The following is a 24,695-nucleotide window of genomic DNA, read 5'->3' on the forward strand; positions in this document are numbered from 1 at the left end:
TTGTGGCATTTAGTGGCTGGTTGATGCTTATGAACGTGGATCGCTAGTTGTCTGCCTGTTTGTCTTAGATAGTATTTTATGCAGTCTCTGCATGGAATCTACACATTTGTCCAGCATTTCCTCCGCAGATGCCTGGCAGACAAACAACTTAACGAGGACATGCCATAATCCAAAACACTAACTACTCTAACTTATATAAAAAACGTCTTAGAACTGACAGCCAGACTCCTCCGACAACACCAATAGACATGCTCAGACAACAACTCACCAGAACAAAAGACCCAATACCCATCACGTTGAGGACAAATGTGGTGTACAAAATTCCATGCAGGGACTGCACAAAACACTATACAGGTCAAACAGGTAGACAATTAGCGATCCCCATTCATCAACTAGCACTAAATGCCACAACCAGCTATCCTTAGTATTGATACACCCAGACAACAAGGACCACAAATTTGACTGAGACAACAATAATAGGACAAGCTAAACATAGGGTAGCCAGAGAAATCTTGGGAGTTTGGCACTCATCCATAGAGTTGAAAAGTGTGGCGCTGACCTCACAACAGGTCAGGCAGCATCCGAGGAGCAAGACAAATGAAAGTTCGGGCTAAAGTCCTTCATAATCATTCACAAACTCCATCAATAAATACACTGATCTAGACCCAATATACCAACCACTGCAATGAACAACTGGAAGCAGCAGGAACTGAACCAAATAAATCCCAACCGACACAGTGCAGCAGCACTTCACAGGAGGCTCCACAGCATGGAGGATGTCACCTAGAAACGGGACGAAATGTCTGCACACCAAATTCCCAGCTCAGCAAACATACCCACAACAACTGCAGTGGTCATCCACTGTAGATCCGTGCACTGAAGATAAAAACTTAATTGTGAAACTGAAAAGGGTTCAGAAAAGATCTCCAAGATGTTGCTGGGGTTGGAGGATTTGAGCTATAGGGAGAGGTTGAATAGGCTCTAGCTGTTTTCCCTGGTGCATCAGAGGCTGAGGGATAACTTTATGGAGGTTTATAAAATTATGAGGGGCATGGATAGGGTAAATAGGCAAAGTCTTTTCCCTGGAGTGGAGGAGTTTATATTTAGGGTGAGGGGAAAAATTTAGAAGGGACCTAAGGGGCTACATTTTCACCCAGAGGGTGGTGCATGTATGAAATGAGCTACCAGAGGAAGTGGTGGAGGCTGGTACAATTACAACATGTAAAAGGCATCTAGATGGGTATATGAATAGGAAGGGTTGAGAGGGAAATGGGCCAAGTGCTGGCAAATGGGACTAGATTAGGTTAGGATATCTGGTCGGCATGGACCAGTTGGACTGTAGGGTCTGTTTCCGTGCTGTACATCTCTATAACTGTATAAACTCACAATGTAGTGTTCTCAGTCAGACCACTGTTATTCTACACTCTCAAACTTTGTCGTAACAGTTGCAACTCATACCTTGCACATGTCAACTTCAGTATCAAGTAACAGATTGCTAGTATTTGTGGAACTGAGATAGATGAAGCTGTCAACAACCTCATATCATCAAAGCTGACAGATGGTAGTATGACAACATCCTGTTCCATGACATTTGCCTTGCAATCCCAATAGTGTTTCATTTGCTGAAATGTTTTGCAGCGTGGAGTGCTAGCGGAGTGTCCGCCATGTAGAGTAACTCTTGCGAGAGGACTTGGTATATCCTTGTCTTGCATCTAAAGTGAGCAAGGTTGAACAGATTTCTGTCAATTCTGGTGGATACCCTCTGCAGATGACCTGAAGATATATGGCAGCAACGGAGATGAATATGGTGGCGAATGAGAGTGCAAGAACTCTCAGTGACTCCAGTGAGGATCACAAAACATTCTGTTATAATCCTCCTCATAACTGATCTGATCCATTATTTCAAGAGCAGATCACATCCTGCAGCAACAGATTTTTTTCCAGAAGCTTCACGAGTCTTGCCTCTGTTCCAATGATCAAATGTCTAGGTGAGAACAATGAAGGTAACATACAGTAGCCTCTTCAGTTTGTGGCATTTCTCTTGAATCTGCCATAATGGGAGGATGATGTAATTTGTGGATTTTCCTGTTCTGAAACCACACTGAAATTCAAGGTAGATGTGTTCAGCCAGAGATACCAGTTTTGTCCTTGTCAGATTGCAAGTATGTTTTCTGACGTTCAACAGGGCAACGTCTCAGTAGTTGTTGCAATGCTTTGGTCACCTTTGCTTTTGTTACAGGCCCAATTAAAATGAGAAGCAAACTAGCACTCAAAAACAGGCCAGCTTATTCCACCCACACGCTTGACACATTACACTGAATTGCCAGACACTATTCACTAAATAATGGGCATAAATTTAAGATAATCACTTTTTGTACACATAAGATTGTTAGGATATGGATATTCTACGGAATAGGTAAATATTTTAACTCTAATACAACTTTTAAAAAGTCAATAAACTATCTTTATAGAAACACAGAAAATAGGTGGAGTAGGCCATTTGGCCCTTCGAGCCTGCACTACCATTCAGGCCTGATCATGCAATCTCAGTATCCCATTCCTGTCTTTCGCCATATCAATTGATCCATTTGGCCACAAGGGCCATGTCCAGCTCCCTCTCGAATATATTTAATGAACTGGCCCCAACAGCTTCTTGTGGGAGTGAATTCCCGAGGTTCACAACTCTCTAATTAAATCTTATCATCCTTTTAAATGGAGTTTGATAATTTACGTATATATCATCCACCAAATATTCCTCCTAATTCTTCAGATGAATCTCTTAATTTTCAGGAATTCCATTAAATTTGTCATACATATCTATTTTGCAAATATGTGCTTCCAATCCTGAACTATTCCATGTCATTCTAAATTAATATATATTTTAACAACAGATAGACTCTTTCATCATATATACATGTTCCTGAACAAATCTGTCAGTGAATACAATCATACCTCTCCAAAGGTACACAGTTCCATAATTATCCAGACTGGATTTTCTGTAATTACGCCAATCAGCTTCACTATATGAGGATGGTCAAACTGCCGCATTGTCACTTTAAGAAAGGAAATAAGCATTTGTTATTTTTGGCAAAGACATGTTTTATTAACTGAATAAAGGAGGAAAATCAATACTGCAGTGGGAATATCAGATCCAGGAGCCATTCAGTTCTTTGAACCAGGAGAAAGTGAAGGCCGCAGATGCTGGAGATCAGAGTCTAGAGTGTGGTGCTGGAAAAGTACAGCAGATCAGGCAGCATCCAAGGAGCAGGAGAATTGGGTTTTGGGTATAAGTCCTTTGAACCAGTCAGTCAATTAGACTGAGGCTGATCTACATACTAATTCCATTATCTGCCTTTGCACAATGTCTTTTGTGAGCTTGATCTAACAAAAACCTATAAATTTCTGTCTTCAAAGATTAAAATAAACCAACATGTGCAGATTCTCCCGAAGAGATTGCTAGATTTCTGATTTCATTTCAAGAAATAAAACTAAAAATTAACCAACACGAATTGGTCTAAACATCTCCATCAATTATATCAACCTGTACATCAAATACCATACAACATAACGGCAGAATATTATTTTGCACTGATGCAGTTCTTGCCATCATCAACTCCATGTTCAGTTGAGCCATCAGAAAAAGTTTGGCAGACATTTGATTATTCCTTGAAGACAATGTAGAAAAAAAACCACCATTCAAATCACTCAACATTGTTGTTCTGTACCTAAACAGCAAACACAAAATTTCACCAAAAACGTTAAGAGAACCCCTACATGAATGGCATGTCAAATGTCTAAGCATCAGTATAATTATTAAATGCATATGCAAAATAGTAATGCAACCCTGAAGCCAATGAACTTAATTTGAACCATCTGGTGGCTGTTTAATCCTTTCAATCCAAAACACTGGCCAATTAGGAAGAATGCACTGATGGTCAAAACAATCAGTTTGTTTTGTAAACAATTGTTCACAGCTGAATTACAAAATCAAAACAAAATTCCAGTGAAATGACACAATCCCGCTATTATTTAAAGGCATCTCCACAACCTTGTGTCCAGGATAGAAGTGTAAATTCTGATTTAACATGTGAAGTGGCAACTGATAATGTAACTCTGCCCACAACTGAAGACAGCAATACACCTATCACCTAGTGACATGAAGTGGTTAAATACAAATCCAAATGCCAAACAGAAGGTGTGTCATCTTCAAATGGAAACAATATGTGAAATTAGAGTACCCCGTCTAGGAATAAGCCAAGTAGTGAAGAATGTACAGAAGTCAATATTCTACCCAGTCTTACATTTTGTAATTAACCTATTTTTCTAATCAACCTGTTCAGAGATTTAATACACATCTTGAACCCTGAACTTGAACCCAGACTTTTCTGTCCAGGGGTAGGGACATTATCACTGCACCATTAGAGGTCCCTCCCTGTCTGACATATAGTTAGAGTAAACACTAAAAGCAGGCACCACCTAATTCAGCCAGTTTTTTAAGCAGTTGCTTTTGTTTTGTCCACAATTAATGTCCCTCACTTGCTAATAATTAAACACAATTGAAATACAATTAACAAATGATTGGGTTCCCCCTCCAACTCTATTTTGATTTAACCCCTGCCCTGCCCTTCACTGTTTGATCACTCAGCATTGCCCTTTAATGTGAAGGGCACTGCTTGTCACTGGCCACTCGGGTGTTTCCTTTCTTCCTGGTGGTGGAAATTTAAATAAAGATTCGTCCACCTTGTGTCTTTCACTGTGTCTCACACCTACACACACACAACATGGGTGCTGGGGAAAAATAAGCACTACCGCAGTTAGGCAGGAGTGTGGGGGCAAAAAAAAAAGAAAAAAAAAAAGAAAATAAAAGAAGAAAAACAGAACAAATGATTGGGGCAAGGTACTTTTAAAAAAAGTGCACAAAATACTTGTTTTCTTTAGGAATAAAGAGTACTAGTTATCGCTGAGGTGATGTGATACCTTCGTCACTCGCTCTGCACAAAAATGAATTGCAATTATACAGGATCCTATCACATAGAATGTTTCTATGCAAGTGTTTTTTTTATATAGAATCCCTATCTGTGGCACCAGACCATTTGGCCCAACAAGTCCGCACCAACTCTCTGAAGAGCATCCCATCCTAACTCACTCCCGTCCTACACTATCCCTGTAACTCTGATATAATGGCTATTCCATCCAACCTACACATCCCTGGACACTATGGACAATTTAGCATGGCCAATCCACCTAAGCTGCATATCATTGCACTGTGGCAGGAAACTGGAGCACACAGAGGAAACTCACGCAGACACTGGGAAAAAGTGCAAACTCCACACAGTCAGCAGAGGCTTAAATCAAACCCAGGTCCTTGGTGCTGCGAGGCAGCAGTGCTAACCACTGAGCCACTACATCGCCCCAAAGACATTCCTAGGAGATCACCAAGCACCTACGATAGTTCAAAATTTTTGAGATGAAATGAGTTAACATAGATTAATGCAACAACTAATATGCTCCCTGGAAGGCTCAGTGACAGCACACACTTTAGATAGCATCATGGGATCTTTTATATCCAGCAAGCTTTAATGCCTCACAGTAACAATGCAGTAATTAATTAGTACTTAGAAGTCAGTTAATATGGTGAAATATGATACCCACTGCCGAAGAGAACGTTAACAACTTTAAGACCCAACTACCTTCAACTATTCCATCAATGATCTCCATTCATTACAGGGTCAGAATTGGAGTGCATTGCTGATAGTTTGGCAGTGCTGAACTTCAGTCGCAATTTCTCACAGTGAAGCAGTCTATGCTCACATATACCAAGACTGGACAACATCCAGTTTTGGGCTGATAAATGGCAAATGTGGAGAATGCTCATTATCTTGAAATGACATTACTGTTGCTAAGATAAGAGGTGGCATCTTGTCTGGCCAATGGCTCACATTCTAATTCATCAAAGCCACAAGGTAGAGTCAGAACTATGCCAAAATACTCCCCACTTTTCTCAGCAAAATTGTTCATTAATTTTATTTACTATCTCAACTATACCGCCTGACACCCTACTTCCTTTAAGGACCCCATTCTCTTCTCCCAGTTTCATCATTACATCTGTTTTGCTGAAAGTTCTTTTCATAACAGTGCTTCCTTTTTCCTCAACTAAGGGTCTCTTGCCACCTCAGCTGGATCTAACCCATTTTGTGCATGTCTGCCATCACCCTTTCCCCATCCTCCCAGAACAATGATGTAGGGATGCCGGTGTTGGACAAGGTCAGAAGTCACACAAAACAAGGTTATAGCCCAACAGATTTATTTGAAATCACAAACTTTCGGAGTTCTGCTCCATTGTTAGGTGAAGTCCCAGGATAATGGCGGGATTCAACTCTTCCTGACTTTGCAGTTCCACCAGCCTCCATGTACAAACAATTAACCAGAAGTATCTTCCTGTTCCTCTCTAGTGTCAGCATTCAGAAGGGACATCCTGATCCACTCTATCACAACCCCTTCCCCCAAAAGCTAATGGTCTTCCAATCACACCATTTTAGGCAATTTCTGGTGGTGTAATGCTTGCCTGTTAGCTCTTTACTGCCCAAGCCCCCAAATTCTCTTTCCAGGTGGCAAAGCAATTTACCTTTTACTACTTTCAATTTAAGCCTACTGTATTCATTGCTTACAAATGGACTCCTCCGTAGTGGGAAAAACAAACACGGACTGGAAGACTACTTCGCAGAACACATATTCTTTTTTCCTGCAAAGAACTGTATATTAATATATGTAGATTCCAATATACACAATATGAGCTCTACTAAATTGGGTATCAATTTTTTTTTAACATATTTAGGAATTCACTTTGCTTTCAGTAGAGCCGATCTTTTATTCTGTTACTAACATGTACCCTGATCTAGGTTAAAAATCACACTTCACCAGGTTATAGTCCAACAGGTTTACTTGGAAGCACTAGTTTTCGGAGCATTGCTCCTTCATCAGGTGGTTGTGGAGTATAAGATCGTAAGACACAGAATTTATAGCAAAAGTTTACAGTGTGGTGTAACTGAAATTATATATTGAAAAAGACTGGATTGTTTGTTAAGTCTCTCATCTTCTTTCATATGTAAATTGCAGAACTTTTTTAAAAGTTACATTCTCAAATGAACTTTAACAATTGGTGACATGTCAGCCAAAATAATGCATTTAAGGTGTGAGCTGCCCTGTGTAAGACTGTCTGTACCACAATGTTCAGATTGATTCTAACACTTCCCACCCCACATACACACGCACATATGCGTTTGTGCAGTGAATTTGTACTTGCAGAATGATATTTTATTTGGCTCAAAAACTGCATGAATCCACATAAGATTCTGTAAATCCATTTTTTAGATTAGAATCAATCTGAACATTGTGGCACAGTCTCACACAGGGCAGCTTGCATCCTAAATGCATTAATAATTGGTGTCAAGTCAGCTCCAGATAAAGTTCACTTGAGAATGTAACTTTTAAAGAAAAGTTATACGATCTACATTTGAAAGAACTGAAACCAACATGTTCATTCTAAAAGATGAGAGACTTAACAAACAATCCAGGTCATTTTCAATATATAATTTCAACTACATCACGCTATAAACTTTTGCTATAAATTCTGTGTCTTACGATTTTAAACTCGTTAACCACCTGAAGGAGCACCTGTCCGAAAGCTAGTGCTTCCAAATAAACCTATTGGGCTATAATCTGGTGTCATGTGATTTTTAACTTTGTACACCCAGTCCAACACCAGGATCTCCAAATCATGACTACCCTGGATCTAAGCACTCCCTTCACTTTTTGTTATGTGATCACCAAACTCTCTTACTCTCTAACCTTTTCCGGATCTTCCCTTCCTTTCCACTTCCTCCTCCCACCTTTTCCAACAGCATAACCAGTCATAGTTCCACCTCCCATCAGTTCCACACAAGAGTTATGTTGGACATCAAACATTAACTTCACAGATGCTGCCAAACCCACGAAATTTCTTTAGCATTTTAATTTGCGTATCAGAATGCTATAATTGGATAAGAATAAACATGGTAGTAAAACAGGAAGAGGTCCTATAAAGGATAGTCTTCTAGATAAGTAAGGAACCTGAATGGGAGAGGTACTGAAAGAAAACCATAATTTCAACAAGACACCAAAGTTTATTATATACTGGATTAGTAATCCTGTAACCTATCTTAATAATTAAGAGAAAACAAATTCAAACACTGCTGCAATTTGGTAATTTTGATAATTTAATTGACACCAGTTAAAATGAGCTTGAGGCTACTGGATTGTTGCAAAAACCTAACTGGTTCATTCATGCCTGTTAGGCAAGGAAACCTCCTGCGTTTATCTGGTTTGACTCATCTATAACTCCAGTATCAAAATGTGACTGACTCTTAACTGGCCTGAAGTGGCCATGCAAGCCACTCTCTTATATCAAAACATTATACAGCAATTCAAGGCGGCAGCCCACTTGCGCCTTCTCAGAGCAATTAGGGCAGGCAATAAATGCAGGGCTTGGCACACACACCCATATAAAATAAAGCTTTATCTCAACCATGCAAAATGATTTCTGCATACGATCCACATGGAAAAAATTATTGTTAGATATAATTCATTGTAGACTTCTGAGGCTTAGAAGAATATTTGGCATCAGTATGTGAATGGCTGTGTTCTTCATTATAATTTTAGACATGCCACAACATATTTCCATCTTTATATCTCACAGACTTCAACATAGCTGAAGGCTATGTTGTTTAGAAACCAGAAGTGTGGGGCTGCACCAAATCAAAAAAATACCCCATCACCCAGGAGAAGGAAAAAGCAAGCCTTATAAGATTGCATGATACTTTTCTCTTACCATAGCTTTGCTTCAATGACATCAAAAGCAATCTCAATTAAAAAAGAGCCACAAAATTTTCAACACTCTTGTTGAAGAGCAGGCTTGCTCTACAACGAGCTGGTGCCCAGCTTTAGAATAATGCTTTCACTATGCTCAATCGCTGACTTAACAATCCAACTTTCTCAGTTATTTTCACCAGTGTAAGTTTGAACTTCCATCATGGTAAAAGTAAGATAGAGTTGGATAGCTGAATCTAATGTTATTTCAAACCTTTTAATGTGACAAACAGTTCGTTTAATCTTAGAAGAATCAGTGACAGTTGTAAAGATTGCATCCAAATTTTTCAATATTCAGCTGAATGAGGTAACATGCCATAACAAACATGATTGATCAATACAGGCAGGGAGTCCCAGATAGAAGATAAAACAAAAATCTGTCACTTTTCTAATAATATTCTCCAGTGACAAGAGATTTTTATCATGTAATACTTAACCTATTAAAATTTACTATGACATACCAAAGTAACTATTACCTTTGTAAGGCTGAGGACGTGCACAAAGATAAGATGCAATAAGGAATATGGTTGAATTTATATACCTCACGGTATGATATATGAGATGAGTCGTCGAGAAACAGGAGATGCTCCTTGAGATCAGACTAAAATGGCCCAAGAAAGGGCTATTCCAGATCTAAGAGGGGGAGATTGTGGTGATATCAGCAGTTGATAACCCAGAGGCTCAATCTAATGCTCTGGGGAGACAAATTCAAATTATAAAGTAGCTGGGGGAATTTAAATTCAGTTAATGAATCTTCAATATAAAGCTAGTCTCAGTGATTGTCTCTGTGAAACAACTGTTGACTTTTGTTAAACACTCATTCGGGTCAACAAATGTGTTTTAGGGAAGGAAATTGCCATCCATATCTGGTCTGGCTTCTGTGTTACTCTAGATTCACAGGAATGTGGTTGGCTCCTCCTGCCCTCTAAAATAGCCTAGCTAACTACTCAGGCCAATAGAGGTGGGCAACAAATGTTGGCTTTGCAAGCAATGCCTGTATCTAATCAAAGAATGATGAAAAAAATAGCTTTTGGGTGTTGAAGTGTTGGGAATTATTGTCTTGGGCACAACTGGGGTCAGGGGAAATGTTGGATGCCAGAATAATCAAGCTCTGAATAACATTTTCCACTTTTCACTACCTCCATGATTATTTGCAGGCTGTATGACAGCTTGTTCACAACGCCTTTCACACACATCCAACCAAATTGCTTTTAATTAAAAAGGCTTTGTAAAGGACATTGACAAGTTGGTAGGGTAGGCTCAAAGGTGGAAGAATGTAAAATAAAGGGGATAACTCCAAAGAGGGTGCAGGAACATAGGGACCTGGGGGTATATGTGCACAGATTACTGAAGGTGGCAGGGCATGTGGATAGAGCAGTTAATAAAGCACACAGTGTTGTCCTCTTTATGAACACAGAATACAAGAGCAGCTAGATGATGCTGAACATATACAAGGCACTTGTTAGACCTCAGCTGGACTAATGTGCATAACTGTGGACGCTACATCATAGGAAAGATGTGGATGCATTGAAGGGAGTGCAGAAGCAATTTACAAGAATCGCTTCAGAAATGAGGATAGATTGAACAAGTTAGAGCTGTTCTCCTTGGAGAGAAGGCAGCTGAAAGGAGGTTTAATGGAGGTTTTCAAATTTATGAGTGGGCTCACTAAAGTAGATAGGGAAAAGCTGTTCCAGTTCAGGAAATTAAAAAAAAAGAAGAAGAGGGCAAATGTGATAGGCAAACAGAGCAAGGGTAATGCAAGAAAAAGTCGAGAATGTGGTGCTGGAAAAGCACAGCCGGTCAGGCAGCATCTGAGGAGAAGGAGAATCGACATTTCGGGCATAAGCCTTTCATCAGGAAAGAGGCTTGTGGGTCGGGGCTGAGAGGTAAATGGGACGGGGGGGGAGGTAGCTGGGAAAGCAATAGGTGAATGAAGGTGAGGGAGATGGTGATAGGTCAGAGGAGGGAGTAATGGACAGGTCAGGAGGGCAGTGCCACCTGCTGCCTGGAGGAGGAACACCTCATATTCTGTCTTGTGACCCTGCAACCACACGGGATAAATGTGGATTTCAACAGTTTCCTCTTTTCCCCTCTCACATTATCCCAGTCCCAAGTCTCCAACTCGGCACCGCCCTCAAGCCCACCCCACTCCCATTTATTTCTCAGCCCTGAACCACAAGCCTCTTTCCTGATGAAGGTCTTATGCCCGAAACATCTTCCAGCACCACACTCTCGACTCCGATCTCCAGCATCTGCAGTCCTCACTTTCTCCTCCCTGAGGCAAGAAAAGACCTTTTCACATAGCAATTAGTTAGACAATAGAATGCACTGCTCGGAAATGTAATAGAGGGAGATTCAATTGAGCATTTAAGAGGGCTTTGGATGATTATTTGCATAGAAATGGTATGCAGAGATTGGCACTGGGTAATAGAACTGGTACAGGCACAATAGACCAAGTGGCCTCTTTCTACACTGTAACAATGCTGTGAAACTGCAATTTACATTATCATAGGAAAAATGTGCATACGAGTTGTTGTTTATACAATTTATGCTTATTAAAGCAGCAAAGTGCTTATTTTTCTTCAGATACACTTGTGTTAGTGTCCTTCCTCTCACTCTCTTTTATGCCGACTGATGAACAACTGAACCCTTTGAACAATTACATACAATTTAGCTAGGGCATGATTTAAGCTGTTCTGGCAAATTATGTATTAAAAAAATTAACTTTAAAGGTTCCAAGGATGGTTACAGTTATATTCCATAACTTAGAAGGCCTACCGACAGTAGATTAGGGAGGGAAATCTACTATCCTTATCTGATCTGTCCTACGTGACTCTGAACCCACAGCACTGCAGTTGACCCTTAACTGGCCTTTGAAATGCCTTAGCTAACCTTTTAGTTCAAGGGCAATTAGGGATGGGCAATTAATTCTAGCTCAGCATACGACTTCCACATCCCTTGACAAAATCAACTTAAAAAGGTCCCTGATCAATAATGGAGATGAATGCAGCCTAGTTTGGACAGCAAATTTAATTTCCCGTGATATCCACTTTTAAGATGCTCAGTTGTACGACCATGAATTTAAATTGATAGCAGAGGAGACAAGGCAACATCAAAGTAATGTATGTAAGTGGGCAGATTATCTAGTGAGACATCTGAAATAATTAAATAGCATGATTGCCCCATCACTTTTATATTTTAATTTTAATAAAACAATTGCTACTCAATAGAAAGATTTTAGAACTCTTTCCTGACACTTCCCCCTGAAAAACAAAGTTAAAAACCACACAACAGGTGACTGTCAGGTGACAGTCACCTGATGAAGGAGCGTCGCTCCGAAAGCTAGTGTGCTTCCAATTAAACCTGTTGGACTATAACCTGGTGTTGTGTGATTTTTAACTTTGTACACCCCAGTCCAACACAGGCATCTCCAAACCCTGAAAAACAGGTTGAGATATTTTGATATATTAAGATCTCAACTTGTGTGAGTGTCTCACAGTGGGATATGGATTCAGCAAAGGCAGTGCAAAGCTTAGTGCAAGCGTACAACTTCCAAATTATTATTGAGTTTATGGGGAAGTTCACTTTTTCTGTCAGTAACAAAGCAATGTAGTTAGATTCTGGGCAATTATTGGTAGCTTAATGAATGGCTCACATCAAAGTCCTAACAGGGAACAAGTAAGTAAGTGGGAGGAGTAGGCTCCATGAACATCTTCATCCTCAACAATGCAGCTCGTCAAAGCCAAAGCTTTTGCAACCACATTTAACCAGAAACACCGAATGAATGATCCATCTCGGCCTGCTTGAGCATCTAACCGATGGATGCCAGCTTTCAGTCTATTCTATTCACCACTCAGCCCTTCTATTCAAACCATTGATACATATTATAAATCCATGCAGCGTTCCATTAGTTACAGTTGCCAACCTGGAAATGATCTATATACCCCGACCCTGTTTCCTTTTATCGTGCCACTCCTCTATCCATGCTGCTACATTACCCCTACCACACAAACTTGTGTGGTACCTATGTGACACATTTTAAATCTTATTTTCATTAGGATGTGAATGCCAATGGCAAGGCCATTATTTGTGGCATATCTCACAGAATGTCTTTGGGAATTCAACTACACTCTAACTTTTGGATGCTTCTGCATCCTACATTATTGCAGCCTCAGAGAACTTTAATAAACTTGTTGTACATGAATGCCCTTCAGCAATGCCAGATTGACTCAATCTGATTGTGCTACAATTGTTTTAAAAATGCTCTGCTATAATTTTGACTAGGAATTCCAGTAATCTTTTCAATAGCAGATATTCAGCTATCGTTTCCTGCTCTCGTCTCTCTCCTTTCTTGAATGAAGGTGTTATATTTCTGATTTTCCAATTTGCAGGAACCATTCCAGAGCCTGGGATTTGGACAATTACCAACACTGCTTCCACTATCTCGGCAACTACATTCTTAAAATGCTTGAATGCAGGCCATCAGGTTCAACCTCTTCAGTTTTTCTTGTACTTTTTCTCCAATGATAACGATTGCTTCAAGTCCCTCCCTCCCTTTTGCGCATTGATTTTCTCTTTATTGTTGGGTTACTAATGTGTCGTCTCGGAGTAAAGATATTAAATACTTATCCATGGTCTCTCTTCGTTTCCTATTAATAATTAATTGTTAAAAAGTTGACCTCATGGATTTGAAGTTGTGAACAACACAAGCTTATGATTTTACCTTTAAGTCAGTCATTAATATGGATTTTCATCACACTGAGACATTATTCTGTTGCATCCTGAATCAAATTAGTCAACATGTGCTAAAGTACCATTAAATATTAAGTTTAGCTATTACTCAAAGAATCAATAAAATTTGCAGAACAGAAGACAGTCCCCCACCCCATCCATAGAAGGTTTGCTGTGTTATCTCAAACTCGAACTATCTAAATTAAATCCACTTTCTTAGCAGTTAGGTCAAGTGTTATATTTAAATTGCAAAGTAAAAGACCCTTAACTGGCCTTTGAAATGCCTTAACTAACCTTTTAATTCAAGGGCAATTAGGGATGGGCAATTAATTCTAGCTCAGCATACGACTTCCACATCCCTTGACAAAATCAACTTAATATGGATTTTCATCACTTACAGGCTTCCTGTAGGAACTTTTCTCGCACACTATCTGAAGTGGAGTTTTTGCATGTTTTGATGGCAACAGCCATTGAGGGGTTTTCCTGTATAAGCAAGGAGAAAGATATAACACGTAATTAGAAATGTTTTCAGAACCAATGGAGTAGTCTGAATAAATATCTGCACAAAGCACAGAACCACACTGAGCCACTTAAATTAAAAATGTTGATCCAAACAAACAATTTCTGAATAAAACTATTACAAATTCCCAGTGAACATGGACAGAAATAGTCTTAATTCTTGATTTATAATAAAGCCAATAGGTTATTGGCTGTAACAAAGGCAAAGTGCTGGAGAAACTCAGGTCGACAGCATCCGTGGAGAGAGGAACAGAGTTAACTGGGTCACTGGACTCAAAACATTAACTCTGTTTTTCTCTCCACAGATGCTGCCAGACCTACTGAATTTCCCAACACTTTGTTTTGTTTCAGATTTCTAGCATTTGCAGTTCTTTATTTTATTGTCGAAGCTGTCTGTTATGTTATGTCTCACAGTCAGTATGCCTATGAGACACTGTCATGATCTCACCACATTATCATTGTGTGTGACCTGAGGGTATGAAGGATTCATATTACATACTACCTCAGATCATTGAAGCATGAAACTTTCCTGGAAGTGTGCTCCTCTGTTGTAAATAAATAGCTCAATACCAGCCAAACATTATTTGCACAATATGACAGACAGAATTAAGCAATTTCACAACCAATGGATTTTATCTATGTGCTGAAATCCAGCCACATCCGATCAAATTTCTCATCCTCAATGATGGGAGAGCACAGCACATCAGTGCAAAAGACAAAACTGAAGAATCTTCAAAATCTTCAACCAGAACTGTTGAATAGATGATTCAACTCAGCCTTCTCAGGTATTCCAGATACCAGTCTTCAGCCAATTTGACTAATTCCATGTGATATCAAAAAATGGTTGAAGCACTTGATGCTGTAATATTCTGGCAAGAGTACTCGAAGACTTGTGCTCCAGAATTTGCCATGCCGCAGCATGACTACAACGTCAGCATCTACCAACAATGTAGAAAGTTGCCCAGGCATATCTATACACAAAGAAGCAGCCAAATCTAACATGGTCAATTGCTGCTCCATCAGTTTACTCTCAATAATCAGTAAAGTAATGGAAGGTGTACTACTGCACAGTTGCAGCAGTGCTTATCATTTTCAAAACTCACTGCAGTAGCTCACCAAGCCTCCTTTAGCAGCATCTTCTAAAGCTACGATCCTAATCACCTAGATGGGCGAGGTGATGCATGAGGACACCACCTGCAAGTTCCCCTCCAAGCCAGTCATCATTCTGACCCAGGATTATAATTGCCATTCTTTCACTGTCACTGAGTCAAGATCCTGGAACTCCTTCCTAACAGACTGTGGATGTTCCTAAATCCAAGAACGACAATAGTTCAAGAAGGCAGTTCATCATCACCTTCTCAAGTGATGGGCAATGAATGCTAGCCTCACCTGTGGTTCTTAAATTCCATGTATGAACTTGAAAATATGTCTGTTCAACTATCATTCTTACACTGGCTCCCAGTGAAGCAACTGATTTTAAAATTCCTCGATAGTGAAGCCTCTCTCACTCTTTGCAATGATCTCCTCTGCTTTTTGGTACTCCAAACACATAGTATATCTCCGATTCCAGTCTCGAGCATCCCTGATTTTAGTTATTCCATATGTGATGATGGTGATTTGGAGATGACGGTGTTGGACTGGGGTGTACAAAGTTAAAAATCACACAACACCAGGTTATAGTCCAACAGATTTAATTGGAAGCACTCAAGCTTTCAGAGCGTCGCTCTTTCATCAGGTGATAGTGGAGGACTCAATCCGAAGACACTGTCCGAAAGCTAGTGTGCTTCCAATTAAACCTGTTGGACTATAACCTGGTGTTGTGTGATTTTTAACATATATGGTGGGTGGGCTTCAGCTGTGAAGGCCCAAAATTGTGGAATTCCTTTCCTCAACCTTTCCACTGCCCACCTTTCTTTCCTTTTTGGCAACCTAACTCCCCAACATCTATCTCTTTGATCAAGCTTTTCTCTGATCATTTATTTCTTGCATTGAACCCAAGCTGTTCAGCAACTGGCTATTGTGTTTTCCAATTATAGTGATGCACTTGTAAAGCAGTTGGTTCTGATGCATTTTGGTACATTTTGAGATCACCAAAGGTGTATGCCCTGGTCAGTATCCTGTCTTAATCAGCATGGTCCAGAACAGATCAACTTGTCATTCCCTTTATTGCATACACGTAGAATTCTCCTGTGCAGAAAACAAGTAGCACTGTTGTCCACTTAGCAACATTCACTGCATCTCCAAATAGCACTCAGAATGTGAAATGCTTTGAGATACTTTAGAGAGTTGTGCTATATGAACACTGAGCATGCCTTGGCTCTAACAGGATACACAATAAGATCCATTTCATTCAGAATAAAACTCTGTAATTCTGAGACTGAAAGAGGGTGCCTGTTACTTAGCACTCTTCTGGGAGTATGAATCCAAGTCAAGACCCTCTCCTGTAGACAGGGTGGAAAAATTCTGGATGACAGATTTCTGAGGCATTCATTCATGGCTAGAGTGCAGCTATGCCAGACCAGTCTGCCTAGATTTTCACGTGAAAAGTACGTGGCATGCAAAGTCCAAAAACAAAATAAGTGGCTATATGTGAAGGAAAATTAATTATCCATAACATCAAATGCTTAATGTTTTCAATTTAAATTCATTTTAAGAATCAACAGAGGTTTCCTGAAGATTACAGATGTATGTTCTTCAGACATTTCATTCAACCAGGCATTGTAACTTTAAAAAGTATTGACGCAATCTGTAACCAAAGGCTCTTTTTCTCAAACAAAAAAATAGAAAACATTGAAAAATAAGTTTACAGACATATGAAACTTTTTTAAAAAAAAGACGACATGTTGGAGATGACAGACACCATAATGCATTATCCATGAGGGACAGCTTCAAACAGTATATTTATTATTAATATCACTAGCATACACTCTAAGCTGAAGCACAACTTGGAATTTTCTGAAAGTGTAAATTTGAATTCATCTGACGAGTTAAATGGTTCACATGTTCTGTCCAGTGGAAACAACAAACCTCTTCGTGAAAATACATTTTTAAACAATCTAAGAGACACAACAGCTTCTGAATACATAATGTGGGAACAAGGAAAGACAATTTTATTTATTCTAATTAGACTCAGCTATCTCTTTATTAAATAGAAATGGACCAGAGTCTTCTCTTTCAACTGTTACAACAGAATGAGTAATATAATTATATATCTGATCGTGTTTCTTTCAAAAATTAAACACCTTGTAAGGTTCAAGTTATTGATTTGGTGAAGACAAACATGCTGCACTGTCTGGGTTCTGACATCATGACAAGATAATTGCCTATAACAAGGGCAGATTTTTGTGCATCTGGGCTAACTCTGAAAGCTTTTTAAAATGGCAGGCAATACCTAGATGTGGACTGCAGCCTCCATTTTCAGCAGATACCATTTGTGCCAACAGGGGGCAGGAGACAGGGCATTAACCTGACCTAGTCAGGACCTTCTGAAATTACAGCAGACTTTTGGTTGATCACATTTTGGCCGTTCCAAAAGTTTCAACCCAGCACGAGGATGACAAATTGAACAAGCATAAACTGAACTTAGATGACCTACAAGGGAGTTTATGTTTCATGATTTGATGTTAATTAATCATGAAAATAATAGGCCAAAGTTATCCATCAGGGACAAAAAAAACCCCACACACTATAGTGATTGACAAGCCATTTGGTGTTGCTGATAAAAACAAGATTGCCATCTACTCTTGCAGTTTCAGTAGACTTCAATGTAAACCTTTCAAAAAAGCTTTATGACCGAGACAACTGTGACTTTTGGCTGTGCTTCTGAAAATCCACATTACTTTTCAGTTTTATAAGGCTAAAAATAAGTTAGATTTGATATGATTGGTTTGTTTTATAACTAATAGGCCACTTGACACCAACCGAAAACTGAACTGGGCTTGCCATATAAATAAAGCAGCGACAAGACCAGGTCAGAGGCTAGGAACACCTTGGCAAATAACTCACGTCCAGACTCTCTAAAGCCTGTCCACCATCTAGTCAGGAGCATGTTGGAATACTCTAAACTTGCCAGGATGACTGCAATTCTAACAACACTCGGGTAGCTTGACATCATCCAGGACAGAGCAAGCTGCTTAACTGGCACTACAATCACAGACATTCACTGCCTTCACCACAACACCTTGCAAATTGATGACCACTACCATCTTGAAGGACATGGGCAGCAGACACATGGGAACGTATCTACCTGATGTAGAGGAGAACATATCGAGAGCAACGGACACAATAGATGAGGTGGATGCGCAGTAAAGTCTCTGCTGGATGTGAAAAAATTCTTTGGGATCTTGGGCGGAGGAGAGGTGGGGGAGATATGGACGCAGGTTTTACACCTCTTGAGCTGGCAAGGGAAGGTGCCAGGTGTGGAGGGTGGGTTGGTTGGGGGTGTGGGCCTTAAGAGGGAGTCATGGAGGGAATGGTCTCTGTGAAATGCAGATAAGGTTGGGGAGGGAAATATACCTCTGGTGATGGGGTCTGACCGTACGTGGTACAAGTGGTGAAAGATAATGCACTGTATCCAAATATTAGTGGGGTAGACGGTCGGGGTTCTATCCTTGATGTGATTCGAGGGGTGGGGTTCAAGGACAGAGGCATGGGAAGTGGAGGAGATGTGCTGAAGAGCATTGTTGATCACATGGAAGGGGAAATTGTGATTCTGCAAATAGGAGGCCATCTGGGATGTTTTAGGGTAGAAATTGTACAGGTGTGTGTGTGTGTGTGTGTGTGTGTGTGTGTGTGTGCGTGTGCGCGCGCATGTTGGGAGGGATGATGATGGGAAGTGGTGTAGTCTAGGTAGCTTGGTGCGTTGATAACAGTGGATACTGGGTGATTGGCTATGGCTGTGAGCATGAATGCTATTAAGTTGCAAGGATGAGTATGGAGATGATTTGGGCGGCATGAAGAGGCAGAGAGGTGGTTTAGGGATATGAAGGTGAGACCCAGAGGGCTTAAGGACCTGTAACAGAAATGAGTCAAAGATTGGCCCAATGTGAAAATCTGCCCCACAACTCCAGAGTACAAATCATGCTTTGTGGGGGATACTTCAAAGTTCAAGTTTCCCACACTTATTGTTATAGCACTTAGCAATAAAGGTTTTGGCAGTAGGAAAGTATAAGGAGTATCAGGAGTGGGGCTAGAGTGTTAAAAGGTATCCTTTTCAAATTTCCTTTATGTTTGGTTTCAAACTATCTGAATGAAGGATATTTTGGCAATTGGATGGTCTTTGCATTGGTTACAAGGAGAAAAATTTTACACATGCAGTTCAGGGCCTCTTCCACGGAATGAGGGGCAAAACAACTTTTGAACATGATGTTGCCGAATGTGATTCCATTCTTACACTGAAACTACTGGGCGGTTCTGATTTTCTGTTCAACCAAAAATCTTTTAAGCTTGTCATATAGATTTAATGTCTAAATTACTCACAGGACTCATATAAATTCCTTGATGCACATCACCGAACTGGCCCTCTCCAATGCAACGGCCCAATTCAATTCTCTCCCTCTGTATCTCATAATCTCTGGCTGTAAAAGGTGAAGGAATTAGCTATTAAGTCAATTTGAGTGTAACATTATTTTCACAGTCTTTTTATAAAAATGATAGAAGGTTATGTACTTAAGTGACACACAACTTGGCAAAAATTATATTCATCCAACAGGCAGCAAGCAGAATAATCAGGCAACGATTAATAAACAGTTTCATTACCTTCATCTATGCCATAGCTTTCTGCATTGCAGTTGGGAGTAGGGGGAAGAGAATCAAAAAGCAGTGTACATTACAGTTTTTGTTGATAAATATAAAATAATGCAATTTATGTAGTACGGTACTGCAATGAATGCTCAATAATAGATTAAATTCTTCCATGCAGAAAAATGACAAAAACTTTAAAACCATTCATATATGAAAAATTCAAACAAAACAGCAGGTTTCTATTTTTATAAATGTGTAGGACAAATTTACACATCATTTTTAACAACTCAAGAAGTCTCAAGGTGCTTTACAGTCAATTAATTGCTTCTGAACTGTTACAATGTAGCAAATAGAGCCATAGAGATGTACAGCATGGAAACAGATCTTTCGGTCCAACCCATCCATACCGACCAGATAACCAAACCCAATCTAGTCCCACCTGCCAGCACCTGGCCCATATCCCTCCAAACCCTTCCTATTCATATACTCATTCAAATGCCTCTTAAATGTTGCAATTGTACCAGCCTCCACCACATCCTCTGGCAGCTCATTCCATACACGTACCACCCTCTGCGTGAAAAAGTTGCCCCTTGGGTCTCTTTTATATCTTTCCCCTCTCACCCTAAACCTATGCCTGCTAGTTCTGGACTCCCGCACCCCAGGGAAAAGACTTTGCCTATTTACCCCTCATAATTTTGTAAACCTCTAAGGTCATCCCTCAGCCTCCGACGCCCAGGGAATACAGCCCCAGCCTGTTCAGCCTCTCTCTATAGCTCAAATCCTCCAACCCTGGCAACATCCTTGTAGATCTTTTCTGAACCCTTTCAAGTTTCACAGCATCTTTCCGATAGGAAGGAGACCAGAATTGCACGCAATATTCCAACAGTGGCCTAACCAATGTCCTGTACAGCCGCAACATGACCTCCCGACTCCTGCACTCAATACTCTGACCAATAAAAGGCAAGCAGACAAGTGCCTTCTTCACTATCCTATTTACCTGCGATTCTACTTTCAAGGAGCTATGAACCTGTACTCCAAAGTCTCTTTGTTCAGCAATACTCCCTAGGACGTTACCATCAAGTGTGTAAGTCCTGCTAAGATTTGCTTTCCCAAAATGCAGCACCACGCATTTATCTGAATTAAACTTCCTCTGTCACTTCTCAGCCCATTAGCCTGATCCTGTTGTAATCTGAAGTAACCCTCTTCGCTGTCCACTACACCTCCAATGCAGCAGACAATTTGCATACAGCATCCTTCCACAAAAAGCAGCGTGACAATGATGACATCATCTGTTTTTCTGTTGATTGAAGGATAAATGTTGGTTAGAACATTTGGAATAACTCCTTTGTTCTTTGAAACTGTGCTATTGCATCTTCCACATCCACCTGAATGTGCAGATAGATTCGCAGTTTAGCATCTCATCCCAAAAATGGCACTTTTAACAGTGCAAAATAAGTGATTTTAAGGCATGTCTTATAGAAGAAATGACTTGCTGTACCTACATATTACATGGTGTACCTAGCAATTAGCAATTCATACACTAGGGCACCCAAATCCTCCTCTCAGAGTCAGCAATTTCTCACCAGTACATGTTTTTTATTCTTCCTGCCAAATTAAAAATTTCACATTTTCTACATTATATTTTGTTTGCCAAAGCTTGGCCCACTCACTTAACGTATCTATACCTTTTTGTAAACTTCTTACATCCTCTTTAGCTCCCTACCTATTTTTGTACCAATAAAGCTAGCAACCAAACCCTCCATCCCTTCATCTAAGTCATTTATATAAATTTTAAGCGGTTGAAATCCCAGAACCAATGCCTATGGCATGCCTCTCATTACATCTTAGTTCTGATAATCAGCAATGGTTCACCAACATCTCAAAATTGAATGTGAGAGGTGGTAGAGACAATTATTACTTTTGTGCAGTGCATGGGGTATTCCTGGTTTCACAAAGTGGCTATCATTAGCAGAATGATTTTTTGTGGCAAATTGACAGTTGTGTTTCCTAGAACCTTTTAAAAAGTTTGAAAAAACTTTACAAGTGCTTCACTGATAGTAAAACACTGTGGAACACCCTGATGTCACAAAAGGTATTAGATAAACGTAAGTCATTTTTTAATATGTCCCACTTTTTACATACTTCTCACCTTCATTGAGCTTTCAGCCCTCACCCTTTACATTACCTTGTGAAACTCCTAATTCCCCTACTTTATGAGCACTGCAGTTTCAACCACACTTAGCAATATCTTCCACCCATAATCCCACATCTGATCATCATTATTCAAGCTCACACTCTTCCACATATCAGATCATTTCCAATTTATGCAAATTCCAGGATCCCTCTATATCTTGAATTAGATCATGATAGCACTTTCAACTTCAACTGACAGGCTGTGACTTTCATTTCTTAGATCTTTGTCTCAGAAGCAATGCCCATGATCAGCTCACAAATGCTGGAACCATCTTCCCAGTATTAGAGACTTTGATAAACCCCAAAATTCTCACATTTACTGATTTTCTATGAGTCATAGCATGGTCTGTAAGACAGAATGAGGCCCTTCAATCCATCAAGTCTGCGCCGATCAAAAATAACCATCTATCTATTCTAATGCCACTTTCCAGCATTTAGCCCATAGCCCTGTAGGCCATCGCACTGCAAGTATACATCTAAATGCTTCTTATGAGGGTTTCTGCCTCCACCATCCTTCTGCACTCACTCACTGAAAAAAAATTGAGTATGCGGTAGATTCACAGCAGGTTAAATAATTATAGAAAACTAAATTATGCATGCTAAAATTCTGAAATAAAATTTAAAATAATAAAAGATCAAAGGAGATCAGTCAGTATGAGAAAGCCCAACAAACCTAGCCAAATCGTTAACCTCACCTCATCATTAAAACACTGGCTGGTTTATTATGAATGGTTAGTCTTTCTGTTTTAATGACCAATCACAGAAACTGCTTGTGGCAGAAATGAACATACAGCAATCTAAAGTTTTCAAATTTCTGTAGGATCTTGCTACTTCCAATCTCTAATTCTTTGCAGCCCTTCAGCCTTCTAAAATATCTGTATTCTTCTAATTCTGGATGATTCAGCATGCTCAACTTTAATTGGTTCACCACTGGAGACTATACTTCCAGCTGCTGAGGACCTAAGCTTTGCAGATTCCTCCACAGATCTCTCGCCCTCTCTTTCTTCCTTTAAGCTACTCCTTAAAACTGAGTCCTTTTCATCCTCAAACTTGTTTGATAGCTACCTGAAAAATGCCTTGAGGCATTTTACATGAATGAATATGCTGGGGAACTACATTGTTGTTATATACTGATATTAGGGACTGGCCTTCCACTGTCTTTTGCCCAGTAGACATTAAAACCTTAAGTATTCCAACAGAATAAGTGGTGATATTGATCTGTTTCCAAAATTTCATTAATACTAATAATTAAAGCAGTGAGTAATTTTGTTAACAACATGAAAAGATAAGTATAGGATTTTAACTCTATATAATGTATTGCTTTTTATCTTACTCTGGCAGAATATGATATATATCCTATTCACTGTCAGACAAATTTAATATTAGATGCAACACTAATATAATACCTCAAGTACCAATATATCGTGGGAAACAATACACACCAAAATTCAGTTAACAGCTGCAGTCAAATCAACTGTCATGCTTCAACTACTCAATTAGTCTAGTTATGAATAACTTCCAATTATCCATTCATCAATGGCCAGCCACCTCTGTGAAACTTGGATGAATCACTGGAGAAACTGGTTCACGCTCAGTTCTCTCAATCAATATCCTGCATGACTGCAATACTACCGTGCTATTAAAAACAATACTTTATATTTTGAGCAATTGTGTCCTCAGAAAAATATGAAAAAAAAGGAATCAAATAGCAAGCACTTTAAATTTACTTTGGACTTTGAAACAACTGCTAACAATTTATCAAACATCGCTGGATTAAGCATTAACAAAACTGCTGTGAGAACTTCATTCAAAGCACACAACTTTCAAGAATTACTCAGTACAAGCAACAAATGGGTTTTAATGTGGCTATGAAATTGAACACCATGTTCTAAGCAACAGCATTATAAATATTTCTAAACAATGTCAGAAACTAAGTTTTTTGTTGCCTACTGTAGAGAGTTTTGTTTTGTTCGCTCTAGATCAAGCTAGAACTTGGACATCGACTTACTCTGAATGCCTCAGATCTCACACACACTCGTACAAACCTGATGCTGACGTAAACGTTTATTATTCAACAGATGTTTAAATATGGGCCACGTATAGCCATTACAGAACTGCAAATGTACTTACTGGAGGGCATGGTATATGTGTCCTCTTCATCTATGATCTCTGCGTAGTCATCGGTTTCTGCAAGTGAAGAACCACGCATTTTTAACAGAGTTTGCTCAAGGCATAAAACGTTTCTAATTAAACTTAGACACACAGCATAAGGAAGGCATTAGAAGATAAATGACTGCTTTCCTTTTAGACAGGGCTGAAGCCCACGCTTTTGAAAAAAAAACTACTTAGATTTCACTCAATCGCTATTACAGAAAGTGACGTCTGTGGACAGCCAGAATGCAAAGCTATTCTTGGAGAATCAGATGACATCATCCAATCTTAAGTACAGCCTTCCCTCTTGGAAAAAGGAAGAACGGCAAGTAGGGGATGACCCCGATGAGATGGAAAAAACATGAACAAATCTCTAAATAAAATAGGAAAGAACTGACCTATGTTTAAAACACGCCTTGAAGTTTAAATAAGGAAACTGAACATAAAAGATCTGT

At 39.6% G+C, this 24,695-nt stretch overlaps 1 protein-coding gene across 17 annotated transcripts in view; it reads right to left on the minus strand.

Moving 5' to 3' along the window:
• ptk2aa (protein tyrosine kinase 2aa) overlaps positions 1–24,695 on the minus strand; it is a 414,515-nt gene that overhangs the window by 117,603 nt on the left and 272,217 nt on the right. For 10 of the 17 annotated variants that reach the window (XM_043687800.1, XM_043687812.1, XM_043687801.1 and 7 more), the window contains 5 exons: positions 24,220–24,276; positions 19,912–19,932; positions 19,633–19,730; positions 14,034–14,118; positions 2,953–3,053 (listed from right to left, as the gene is read on the minus strand). In XM_043687800.1, the coding sequence (XP_043543735.1) occupies positions 2,953–3,053; positions 14,034–14,118; positions 19,633–19,730; positions 19,912–19,932; positions 24,220–24,276 (362 nt within the window). The remainder of the gene's footprint in view (positions 1–2,952; positions 3,054–14,033; positions 14,119–19,632; positions 19,731–19,911; positions 19,933–24,219; positions 24,277–24,695) is intronic. The other 7 variants (XM_043687797.1, XM_043687810.1, XM_043687808.1 and 4 more) reach the window with 1 other exon arrangement.

Source organism: Chiloscyllium plagiosum, chromosome 4, assembly GCF_004010195.1.
Source record: "Chiloscyllium plagiosum isolate BGI_BamShark_2017 chromosome 4, ASM401019v2, whole genome shotgun sequence".
Lineage (NCBI taxonomy): Eukaryota > Metazoa > Chordata > Chondrichthyes > Orectolobiformes > Hemiscylliidae > Chiloscyllium > Chiloscyllium plagiosum.